Below are 13,582 nucleotides of genomic sequence, written 5' to 3' on the forward strand. Positions count from 1 at the left end.
TCCCATTGGAACAGTTCCCTCCTTCCCCAATGCTAATGGCAATGTCCTGCAAATTCAGACTCACTTTCCCACACCAATCTTTGTGACACACATTTAACTCTCTGACTTAATTAAACCAATGCCAATTTGCACATGACTCAGATAACAATTCAGACATTACCCTTGTTTGCTGCTGCATTTTCATTTAGTCCCTAGCTATGTCAAGTTCCCTCAGCAGAACTTTTTTTCTTACTCTTCCTACATTCTTGGTATCCACATGGACTACGACAACCCAGACACTAGACATCCAATGCAGCTTTCAAGGTTCTTGATCCTTGCGACGGATAATTCTGTCTCTATTCCCCTGACAATGCTATCTTCAATTACAATTACATTTCTCTTCTCACACCCTCTTGAATGATTTCTGAATCACAATATCATGGTTCGATGGCACATATTTCCTACAGCCCCCACTCCCATCCACGAGGGAGCAGGAAGCTGACCCATTGGACAAGCTCAAGGGCTCAGACTCCTCAAGCACCGTCTCTTGGATCCCCCTACCTACCTCACTTGCAGTCACTTGTGAAGGTTACAGTAGGGGTCAAATGGGACATAGTAGTACACATGTGTCCAATGAGAATAATTATGGGTCATTGAATGTAGTATTGCAGAAGCTCTTTACAATGATCTCTAGAGCTATCCATTCTCAGTGCCTTATCAATGTATCTGGAACTCAACTGACCCCCTGACCAGACACAATAATCTTTAATAAGCTTTCCTGTGGACTAAATATTTATCCACTTATGCCAGAGTAGATGGTAAATATATAAGAAAACTACATATCTGTTGTTTGTTTATGTTTAATGTAAAAATTATTCCTGAATATAACTCTTCAATTTTAAGCTTGAATATGGCTTAATATTGAAATGGTTCATTTGTTTATTTGCATTTTAAGCCATTAAGTAAAATCTTCCCTTTGTTCAGGCAAGACAAGTTCTTGAAAGAGAGTATAACAACCTTCTTGCACTAGGAACAGAAAGAACTCTTGATGATGTAAGTAATTTTCCACACATTGCTGCATGATTTTATAAAATTAATATTTTTATAAATCTTTTCTGCTATCTATTTTTTAGATTGATTAATAAAGGAGCCTTCTATACAGTGGATTCAGGTTATTTGGGACACATCTGGACCAGTATATTGTGGCCCAATTAAACAGCTGCCCCAGTTAGCCAAAGTTTCACAGAAATAGTAAAACAGGTATAAAAAAGACAATCTGAGTAACAAATTATGTATTAAAGGAAATACAGAACAAATGCAAACACTACCAACAGTAATACAGTACTATAAAACTGTGTATTAGTTCCTAATAGTTATCAATGGAGGAAGTCATCCAGTGTACACAATAAACAAAATAAGCACAGGCACCTAGTACAGATAATGAACTGCCTTTATTTTCATTTTCCAAATTTTTATTTTCTTTATAACAATCACTTTGAATGTTGATACCTTGAAATCCTTCATAGTTCCTCACTTGTTGATGAAGTTGTTTCATTTTCACTCAGCTGCTTCTGGCATCTCCAAGACTGAATGCTTGAAACCCCAGTGAGCAAAACAATTCGAAATTATCTTACTGCTTATTTATTGTCAACTATCGGTGTCAAAAATCATGGCTTTTTGAACACACATACACACAAGTGATGCTATTTAAATAACATTCACTCTAAGCATGGTGTAGCATCTAATTGCCACACAAGTGCAAGTGGCTGATGCTAGTTAGAACCTGTTCGGCAATAGTCTCCTGCCTCAGTTAAGCCACAAGGTGTCCCAAATAAACGAAGGGAATCCTGACTATTTTCTCAATTTAATTTTCATTTTTCAGGGTTGCCTCAAATAAGCAGCTGCCCGATTAACCGATGGTCCAATTAACTGGTATCAACTGTGTAGATATGATTGTATGGCAGTTTCCATTAATCAATTTTCTTTGTGTTCCTTAAGGGGGCTCCAAAATTTAAACCAGACTTTTCAGCACAAGAAACTAATGTTTTGGAAGGTCTTATTTTATATTTGCTAAGGAATTCACCTGCCTATCTCAATCATATTATAAATGAAATCTGCATATTTTCTATTTGTCATTTTTATTAATTTAAAGATGTATGATTCAAAGGAAGTGTATTTACTTCAATGGAAATTCAACTATAAAATGTTAATCAGATATGGTTAATCATTCCTTTATACTATCAATCACATCCACATCTTATCTTCTTAGCTATTCAGTCAGAGCAAAAGAATCACCAGCAAAAGCTCCTCATTTTACACACACAATGTAACTACTGAGGTTCCCCATGAATTTATTTCTTGATCTACTATTTTATGTGCATGCTGTCCCTTAATAATATCATCTGAAAACAAAGAATCAGTTTGCACATGAATGTTGATGATATTTATTTTATCACCACCCCTTTCCTATCTTGGCATGGTAAATTTCTTATTTTGGATGCACAGAAACCACTGAAACAGTTCTCCAGCCACTCATTCCAATATTCTTCCTGCTTACTATCTGAAACTGAACCATGCTATTCCTTATTAAATTACATCTTACACTGAGGTTTGGAACAAATTATTTGGGTCATCAGTAAGACTTACATTTCCTAATTCTGCCCAAACCCAGTTAATTTGTTTGCTGAAATCTTCATGAATGTTTTTGATCCCAATAGCCCTGTTTTTTTTTAAACACTCACTGATTAGCTGCCTTCATTCAGCTCCCCATAAACCTGAGATTATCCAAAATTCTGCTACTTATGTCCTAATAACAGGAAGTCACGTTCACCTCTGTGCTGCTGACCAATATTTGGTCTTAATTTTAAGATAGGTTTTCAAATCCTTTCATGATCTGGCCTCACCCTATTTCTATAATGTCTAGTCCTATATATAATCTTTCAAATTGTCTATGCTCTTTGTAATCCCTGATTTAATTATGACATGTAATGGCCAAGAATGTACCTCTCTACTTCAGTCTTATTTAATATGTATCTTAATTTCCTATCACTTAGACCAAAATTAGTCATTTGTTCTAATTTCTTCAGTGTCATTTCTTGTTTTATAATACTCCTGTGAATTGCCCTGGGAATTCTACATGGATGAAAGTTCATGTCGGGCAGGGAAGGCAAAGCAACATACCAATGTATTTCAAAGAATATTATTGTACTATTTTCTTCATATGTTATCACAAGACTAATGAGAAAAATTTTCAGCGAGGGCCTTCTTGGAGAAAACAGTTCCCTCCACGTGAAGTTCATGGAATCAGCATGATGCCAGGATCTTCTGAGACACTTCCTGCAGGCTTCAGATTAACAACAACCTCCACAAAAAGATCCTCTGATGGTTTGTAAAAAATATTAATTTATACATTTTTATGCCTACCTTGCCAAATTCAAGTTGAACTGCTCTCCAACATAATGAAATTGTTCAATTTACTTCAAAATTTGTGATCATTCTAGGTGTTGATTTAAAAACAACAGCCGTAGTTTAAGAATTTAGTGATTGAACCCTGTTTTTTTTCACTTCCTATTATTAACAAGCTTCCTGTGCAATGAATTCAGCTTAATATCTAAATCCTTACAAATTTGTAAGTATATATTTTTAAAAACTTAGTTGAATGGCACATTTTTGTCCAGTTAGCTGCAGTGAGTAAGCAATTATGCATGTATAAGGTGCAATGAGTAAATAAATAGTTGAAGACAGCAACTTCAGACTGCATATCATAACCCCGGGGAGGAATCCAGAGATGAATCTCCCATCTATTTCTAAGTCTGTAGGCAAAAGTTACAAAATAGAAATGATCAAAATTTCACTTTGACTTTACACTCTTGAAAGTTGAAGGAGAGTGAACAAAGGAAGGATGTGTCTGTCAAACCAATCGAGCACCTGCCTCTGATCTCAGATATAACAATTAAGCATCCCAAAACAAAATGAATTAATCATTGTAAATTATCAACATACATAAAAGTTGCTGGTGAATGCAGCAGGCCAGGCAGCACCTCTTCCTAGAGATGCTGCCTGGCCTGCTGCGTTCACCAGCAACCTTTATGTGTGTTGCTTGAATTTCCAGCATCTGCAGAATTCCTGTTGTTGATTGTAAGTTATCAGCTTATTTTCAAAATTTTGTGTGTGCAAGTTCAGTTTTGAGATGTGTGTTATTTTGGTACAGCTTGTAAGTCCACTTGCTATTTTAATTGATCACCTGTGTGATTCCAGTTGCCTCATCAGGAATTCAAAGAATAGACAACTCAACTATTCGGACTTACTCTTGCTGACATCCAGAGAAATTAAACAGTAATGTCTTGTGGTAAATATCAAGTTCCTTACTTATCTTTGTCATGGCAATAATATTAACATGGCTTCCTGGGAAATATATTATTTAAATTTGTAAGTTTTGCACACTGAAAGAGCTTGAATAATTATGCCCATCAGTTTAAACGCACCTCATTTGTCAATTTAAAAACTAAATACAGACTGGTTTTGCTATTTAGATTGAAAAACTGTGAGGTTTAGAATAATGGCCTTGACTTTTTAAAAACTATTCACCACACTCCCAGCCGTTTAGTTAAAGGATTTGTTGGTCCTTAGACAATGACAGTGAAGAATTTCTGGAGATGCAGACATCTTCCTTAGGTTAAGTTCCTGTTTACAGGGGAAATAATTTGGGGTTATCTCTAAGCATGACAGTGACTGTGTGTGACAAAATATGTAAATAATAATTTCTAGACAATGATATCTATAACACAACAGAAGTCCAGGAGCTGCTATATGTCATCAATTTGAAAGGATTTTTCATTGTCTCTATTCACAGTTTAGGGTCATAGAGCATTACAGCATAGAAATAGACCATGCAGCCCATGCTGAACCATTATTTTACCTTGTCCCAACAACCTGCACCTGGTCTGTCGCCCTCCATATCCCTCTCATCCATGTATCTATCCAAATTCCTCTTCAATGCTGAGATCAAACCCGCATCTACCACTTGCACTGGCAGCTCATTCCATACTCTAATCACCCTCTGAGTGAAGAAGTTTCCCCTCATGTTCCCCTCTGATGAAGAAGTTTCCCCTCATGTTCCCCTTAAACACTTTACCTTTCACTGTTAACCCACTATCTCTAGTTGTAGTCTCACCCAACCTCAGTGGAAAAAGCCTGCTTGCATTTACCCTAACAATACCCCTGATAATTTTATATACTTGTATCAAATCTCCACTCAATCTTCTATGTTCTAGGGAATAAAGTCCTAACGTTTTCAACCTTTCCCTATAACACAGGTCCTTGAGTCCCGACAACATTCTTGTAAATTTTCTCTACACTCATGCAATCTTATTTCCATCTTTCCTGTAGGTAACTGACCAAAATTACACACAATGCTCCAAATTAGGCCTCACCAATGTCTTATAATGTTATAACTCCTGTACTTAGTACATTGATTTATGAAGGCCAATATGCCAATAGGTTTCTTTATGAATTATCTACCTGTGACATCACTTTCAAAGAATTATGGACCTGTCTTTCAAGATCCCTCTGTTCTACCGCACTCCTCAGTGCCCTACTGCTCACTGTTTAAGTCCTACCCTAGCTTGTCATCCTAAAGTGCAACACCTCACACTTGTTCACATGAAATACTATCTGCCATTTTTCCAGCTGGTCGAGATCATAAGACCATAAGATATGGGAGCAGAATTAAGCCATTTGGCCCATCAAGTATGCTCCACCATTTCATCGCGGCTAATCCACTTTCCTCTCTGCCCCAATCTCATGCCTTCTTCCCGTAAACCTTCATGCCATGACTAATCAGAAATTTATCAACCTCTGCCTTAAATATACTCAATGACATAGCCTTCACAACTTCCTGTGGCGACAAATTCAACATTCTGGCTAAAGAAATTCCTCCTCATCACTATTCTAAATGGACATCCCTCTATTCTGAGGCCATGCCCTCTGGTCATAGACTCCCCCATTACAGGAAACATCCTTTCCACATCCACTCTATTGAGGCCTTTCAACATTTGATAAGTTTCAATGAGCTCCCTCTTCATTCTTCTAAATTCCAGTGAGTACTGGCCCAGAACCATCAATCTGTCCTCATATGGCAACCATTTCATTCCTGGAATCATTCCCATGAACTTCCTTTGAACAACCCTCAATGTCAGCTCATCCTTTCTTGGATAAGGAGCCCAACACTACTCACAATACTCCAGGTGAGGCCTTACCAGTGCCTTATAAAGCCTCTACATTATATCCTTGCTTTTATATTCTAGTCCTATTGAAATGAATGCTAATATTGTATTTGCCTTCCTCACCACTGACCCAACCTGCAAAGTCCCTTTGTACTTCGAATTTTTGAGATTTTTCTCCATTTAGAAAATAGTCTACGCTTTTATTTCTTGTACCAAATTCCAAGGCCATACACTTCCCAAAACTGTATTCCATCTGCCACTTCTTTGCCCTTTCTCCTAATCTGTCTTAAGTCCTCCTGCAGCCTCCCCATTTCCTCAACACTACTTGCCCCTCCACCTACCTTTGTATCATCCGCAAATTTGGCCACAAAGCCATCAATTCCATCATCCAAATCACTGACATATAACTTAAAAGGAAGTACCAACACAGACCCCTGTGGTACACCACTAGTCACTGGCAGCCAACCAGAAAAGACTCCCTTTATTTCCACTCTTTGCCTCCTACCAATCAGCCAATGCTCTATCCATGCCAGTATATTTCCTGTAATACTGTGGGCTCAAAGGCCTTCTGAAAATCCAAGTATACAACATACACCAATTCTCCTTTATCTATCCTGCTGGTTATTTCTCCAAAGAATTCCAACAGATTTGTCAGGCAGGATTTTCACTTGAAGAAAAATTGCTGACTTCGGCCTATTTTATCGTGTCTTCAAGTTCCCCGAAACTATATCGTTAAAAATCGACTCCAACATCTTCCCAAGCTCTGCGGTCAGACTAACTGTCCTATGATTCTGCTTCTCTCCCTTGTTGAAGAATGGAGTGACATTTGCAATGTTCCAGTCCTTCAGAACCATGCCAGAATCTATTGATTCTTGAAAGATAATTACTAATACCTCCATAACCTGTTCAGCCACCTCTCTCAGAACCCTGGGGTGTTTACCATCTGGTTTAGGTGACCTCAGTTTCCCAAGTACCTTTTCCCCAGGCAACTTCACTTCCTTCTGTCCCCTGACACTCTTGAACTTCTGGCATACTGCTAGTGTCTTCCACAGTGAACACTGATGCACTTATTTAGTTCATCTGTCATTTTCTTATCTCCCCCCAACCCCACTCCCCATCACTAACTCTCCAGCATCACTTTCCAGTGGTCTGTTATCTACTTTCACGTCTCTTTTACTCTTTATGTATCTGCAGAAACTTTTGGTATCTTTAACATTATTCGCTTGCTTACCCTCGTATTCCACCTTTTCCTATTGACTGCAAAACTGAAAGCTTTAATAGTCTTCTTCACTATCCACTACAGCCACGTTCTCGGTGTCATCTGCAAATTTGCTGATCCAATTTACCACATAATATATATCAATGATCTGGATGATAACAAACAACAACGGACCCAGAACTGATCCTTGTGGCACACCGCTAGTCACTGCCACTCCCTGGCTTCTCCCGTGAAACCAATGTCTAATCCAATTTACTACCTCATCTTGAATGCGAAATGACTGAACCTTCTCAACCAATCTCCTATACAGGACCTTGTCAAAGGCCTTCCTAAAGTCGATGTAGACATCATCCACTGTCTTGCCTTCATCAACTTTCCTAGTAACTTCCTTGAAAAGCTCATTAAGACTAGTTAGACACAACCTAGCGCGCACAGAATCATAATGACTACCCTGATCAGACTCTGCCTTTCCAAATACTTACAGTGTTAAGTATTCACCCCCTGACCCCCAGAAGTTTTCATGTTTTATTGTATAACACTGAATCAGTGAATTTAATTTAGCTTTTTTGACAATGATCAATAGAAAAAGGCTCTTACGTGTCAAAGTGAAAACAGATCTCTACAAAGTGATCTAAATTAATTACAAATATAAAACACAAAATAATTGATTGCATAAGTATTCACCACCACCACCACCCCCTTTAATATGACACACCAAATGATCACTGGTGCAGACAATAGGTTTTAGATGTCACATAAATAGTTAAATGGAGATCTGATTTTGCACACCTGTGCGCAGTTGAATTGATTGTAGTAAAAATACACCTGCATCTGGAAGGTCCAACAGCTGGTGAGACAGTATCCTGGCAAAATCTACACCATGAAGACAGAAGAACACTCTAAGTAACACTGTGAAAACATTATTGAAATACACAAGTCAGGAAATGGATACAAGAAAATTTCCAAGTCACTGAATATCCCTTGCAGTAGAGTTAAGCCAATCATCAAGAAATGGAAAGAATATGGCACAGCTGTGAGTCTGCCTGGAGCAACCGTCCTCAAAAACTGAGTAGTGCAAGAGGGAGACTACTGAGGGAGGCCACCAAGAGACCTATGACAACTCTGGAGAAGTTACAAGCTTCGGTGACTGAGATGAGAGAAACTGTGCATACAATAACTGTTGCCCGGGTACTCCACCAGTCGAAGATTTATTGGAGAGAGGTAAAGAGAAAGCCACTGTCGAAAAAAAACTCTCATGAAATCTTGGCTAGAGTTTGCCAGAAGGCATGTGGGAGACTCGGACGTCAGCTGAAAGAAGGTTCTATGGTCTGATGAAACTAAAATTGAACTTTTTGACCATCAGACTAAACGCTATGTTTGGTGTAAGCCTAACACCACACATCATCAAAAATACTATCCCTACTGTGAAGTATGGTTGTGGCTGCCTTATTGCTGTGGGGATGCTTCACTGCAGCAGGCCTTGGAAGGCTTGTGAAGGTTGAAGGTAAAATGAATGCAGCAAAATACAGGGAAATCCTGGAGGAAAACCTGATACAGTCTGCAAGAGAACTGCAACTTGGGAGAAGATTTGTTTTCCAGCAAGACAATGACCCCAAGCATATAGCCAAAGCTGCACAGGAATGGCTTAAAAACGGCAAAATTAATGTCCAGGAATGGCCAAGTCAGAGTCCAGATCTCAATCCAATTGAGAATTTGTGGCTGAACTTGAAAAGGGCTTGCTTACTCATGACTCCCATGCAATCTGACAGAGCTTGAGCAATTTTGTAAAGAATGGGGAAAAATTGTAGGGTCCAGATGTGCAAAGCTGATAGAGACCTAGCCACACAGACTCAAGGCTATAACTGCTGCCAAAAGCATATCTATTAAATACTGACTTGGAGGAGGTGAATACTTATACAATCATTTATTTTCTGTTTTATATTTGTACTCAATTTTGATCTAAATTAATTATAAATATAAAATACAAAATAATTGTATTTTCACTTTCACATGAAAGAGTCTTTTTCAGTTGATCAGTGTCAAAAAATGAAAAATTAAATCCACTGTGATTCAATGTTGTACAACAATAAAACATGAAAACTACCAAGGGGGTGAATACTTTTTATAGGCCTTTAGTCAGTCCTTTAGAAAACCTTTCCTACTACTGATGTCAGGCTCATCGGCCTATAATTTCTTGGCTCATTCTTAGAGCCTTTCTTAAAGAACAGCACGACATTATCTATCCTCTAATCCTCTGAAACCTCACCCTGCCTCGACCCAAAATGTCGACTGCTTATATATTTCCATAGATGCTTGCTGACTAGCTAAGATCCTCCAGTATCTGGGGTGTGTTGCTTCCACCTTAAATGTTCCCTTGCATTTCTTATACTCCTGAAGTACCTCATTTGTTCCTGCCAAACCTTATCTGCTATGCACTTCTTTTTTTTTTCTTAACCAGGACCTCAATATCTCCCAAAAACCAAGGTTCCCTAAATCTGTTATCCTTGCCTTATATTCTGACAGGAACCTACAAACCCTATAGTCTCAACATTTCACTTTTGAAGTTCTCCCACTTACCAAGTATACCTTTGCTAGAAAACAACCTGCTAGAACCTTTCTAATAGCATAAAAATTGGCTTTTCTCCAATTTAAAATTTCAGCCCGAGGACCAAATCTTTTCCATAATTACCTTGAAACTAATGGCATTATGACCATTAGATGCAAACTTCTGTCATCTCCCTGTCTCATTCCCTAATAGGAGATCTAGTATCATACCCTCTCTAGTTGGGATTTCTAGTTACTGATTAAGGAAACCTTCCTGAACACATTTGACAAACTTTTTCCCCATCAAGCCCTTTTACAGTAGGAGAGTCCCTGTCAATATGTGGAAATTTAAAATCACCTACTATCAGAACTTAACAACACACACAAAGTGCTGAAAGAACTCAGCAGGACCGGAGTAAGAAAGATGAGTAGATTTAAAAGGTGGGGGGAGGGGAGGGAAAAACGACAGATGATAGGTGAAACTGGGAGTGGGAAGGGTGAAGTAAAGAGCTGGGAAGTTGATTGATGAAAGAGATACAGAGCAGAAGAGGGGAGTCTAAGAGGAAAGGACAGAAGGCCATGGAAGAAAGAAAAGGTGGGAAGAGCACCAGAGGGAGGCGATGGGCAAGCAAGAGATAAAGTAGGAGAGGGAAAAAGGGGAAAAGGAATAGGGAATGGTGAAGGGGGGGAAGCATTATGGGAGGTTCAAGAAATTGAAGTTCATGCCATCAGGTTGAAGGCTGTCCCAACAGAATATAAGGTGTTGTTCTTCCAACCTGAGTGTAGCCTCACCACGACAGTAGAGGAAGCCGTGGATTGACATATCAGCATTGGAATGGGAAATGGAATTAAAATAGGTGGCCACTGGGAGATCCCGCTTCTTCTGGTAGATGGAGCATAGATGCTCGGTGAAGTGGTCTCCCAATCTACATTGGGTCTCACCGAGATACCAGAGGCCACACTGGGAGCACGGACACAGACGCACAGGTGAAGTGGCACCTCAACTGGAAGGACATTTTTGGGCCTTGAATGGTAGGAGGGAGGTGTAGGGGCAGGTGTACCACTTGTTGTCCTTGCAAGGATAAGTGCCAGGTGGGAAATCAGTGGTAAGAGACTGGTGTGCAACTGGAATTGAACAGTACAGGATCCCATTTCAGGAATGGAAGGAATGTCATTGAAAATGCAGCTGATGATGGTTGAGTTGAGGATGCTGCTTTGAGGAACTGGTGCAGTGATTTGAGCCTCCTTTAGTAAAGGCCAGCACAGACCCAGCATCTATATGGATCCTAGTTTCCATTCTAAAATTGTTACTAGATCAAGTACAGTACTGTGCAAAAGTCTTAGACATCCTACATTTTTTTTTAATGGTTTTGGGTGGTATGGCCTCTTCAGAGCCCTGATCTCAATGTCATCAAGGCTAATCGGGATTATCTGGAGAGACAGGCACAAACAAGGCAGTCAAAGTCTGCAGAACTGTGGCAAGTTCTCCAAGCTGCTTACTTGGAAGGAACCAGCCGATTTACTTATATAGCTGCACTTCAGTATATACCTAAGAGAACTGATACACTTTTAAAAGCAAAGGGTGGTCACACCAAATATTGATTTGATTTAGTTTTTACTGTTTACTATTCTTTATAGTATTTTTTTGATATTCAGAAACCTTTCACCATTTTTGAAAGCATCTTCACTTTACAGAACTTTTGTAAATGTGCCTAAGACTTTTGCACAGTACTGTAGATTGCACTTTCTAATGAGTCCTCATAGTTTTGACTCGAAAAGCAGAGGAAACTTTATTATTTATCCACCAGTGACATTCTTGCCTTAGCAGATCTATGAATGGATGTCCAATTTACATTACATGAAGCAGTATGTGTGATGTGTGCCTAATATGTCTGAGTGTTGTAGTTAAAAGATGTTTGAGGAGAAGTCAACTCTTGGCAGGATATATCTAATGAGATTTTCATATATTTTGTTGAATTGCTTTGTATTTCTCAGAGTCTCACTGCTTAAGGTGAGCTCAACTAGCACCTGCTGCTAGCTTCTCCTAATTAGGAAGGCCTGCTGGGCCTTTTCAACCTAACGTTGATTTCATCCATCAAAATCTCTTGTATTCTGTAAGGCAGGGATCCTGCTCACCCTCCTCTGCCTTATTGACTTCTATGGCAACAATTAAATCCATTGCAGCAGTGACATGTCTAAAGGGACAGTATCCCTCTTAGCCTTTCTGTGTGAGTTATGCAGCTAAATGATGGCAGCTGCATGCAATCAAAGTATGAAGGATCTCTGTATGGAAACTTTGCCAGAAAACTGATTCCAAACAAAACCACATTTTATTTTAGTAACTTTGGTAATACTCATAATCTTCTAATTTGCCATTGATGCTAGAATTTTGCCACTATCCAGATGCTAAATGATGAAAACCTGTTATAAAAGAATTTTTTTCTGAGTTTTCATAAGGTAATCCGATTGTGATGAAATGTAACAATGTATTAATACTCCAAAACCAAAGCTAATGAATTTATTGACTGCTCTTCAAAATGTTTGATTTTGCTTCAAAGTGTTTTGTAATGTAATATTAACTTTCTATCTTTCAGCATTTGGCCAATACCCGTATGCAAAAACTTCCATTGGCTTTGAAGACTGACAATACCAACAGCAATTTGCCAGTTAAATGAATTGGATATTGCTAAAAGTACATTCTCAAAGTGCAACAATGTTTTTGTAAAGAAATTAGCTTATGGATGGTTATAATTCATAAATGTCAATTTATTATATTTCAATATCAACTGAGTTGATACTGTTCAGTAAATGTTTGACAGAAAAGTACTGCACTCAGTCTTTTCAGACATCACAATGTAAGAATGGACATGTTTTAGCACCATCGTATCATGTCATTTGTTCTTGACTCACAGTTTACAAAAACGTCTTGTATAATATTGGCTGAACATATGTATTGTGTATGGATTTCTTTATATATATTTATGTTGTATGTATATGTATATGTATATAAATATTTTATAGAAAAAAAGTACTGCACAGAATTTACATGTGGTTTTAATCAGAACACACTCATTGTCAAATAATTCTGCTGTTTGTATCTCATCACCCGCCATAGACTTTGTGATATTTAATACAGAAAACCATTTTTACAGAAATTTACTAAAACAATGCAGTTTGGACTGTAATTTCAGTAATATTCCTAACTTTCTAACATGCAGTTGAAGCTGGAATCCTGCCACAATCCAAATGTTGAATATTTGAAAACCTTACATTGCAGATTTTTTTCTCTGGGCTTTTGTAAGGTGATGAGACTGTACTTAGATGACAAAAAAAAACATTTTGATCCCTCTCTTCTAAACTGCTAATTTAAAAGATGTGATGGTGAACCTGCTTCCTGAACCTATTCTGCAGTCCACTATTAATTTGACTTGTGGATCAAGTTTTCTTTTGCAGCTCTGTCATAATTGTGCTATTATGATCTAAAGATGTGAGCCAAAATTTCGCAGACTGGTATATTTGGTGTTGACCTTTGTTTATGACAAATCTTTTGTCTTTATAACTTGGCATTTGTTGAACTCTAAGCTTACCTGCAAGCTTCTGCCAAGCTTGCCTTGTA

The 13,582-nt window shown here is 38.3% G+C and overlaps 1 protein-coding gene across 1 annotated transcript in view; it reads left to right on the forward strand.

Moving 5' to 3' along the window:
- ppfia2 (PTPRF interacting protein alpha 2) overlaps window positions 1-12,626 on the forward strand; it is a 349,121-nt gene extending 336,495 nt beyond the window's left edge. Inside the window, exons 28-31 of the mRNA XM_072269332.1 lie at window positions 964-1,032; window positions 3,213-3,363; window positions 4,237-4,327; window positions 12,561-12,626. Coding sequence (XP_072125433.1) covers window positions 964-1,032; window positions 3,213-3,363; window positions 4,237-4,295 — 279 coding nt within the window. The 3' untranslated portion in view covers window positions 4,296-4,327; window positions 12,561-12,626. The remainder of the gene's footprint in view (window positions 1-963; window positions 1,033-3,212; window positions 3,364-4,236; window positions 4,328-12,560) is intronic.
- Window positions 12,627-13,582: the final 956 nt, after the last annotated feature.

Source organism: Mobula birostris, chromosome 9, assembly GCF_030028105.1.
Source record: "Mobula birostris isolate sMobBir1 chromosome 9, sMobBir1.hap1, whole genome shotgun sequence".
In the NCBI taxonomy this organism is placed as follows: Eukaryota; Metazoa; Chordata; class Chondrichthyes; order Myliobatiformes; family Myliobatidae; genus Mobula; species Mobula birostris.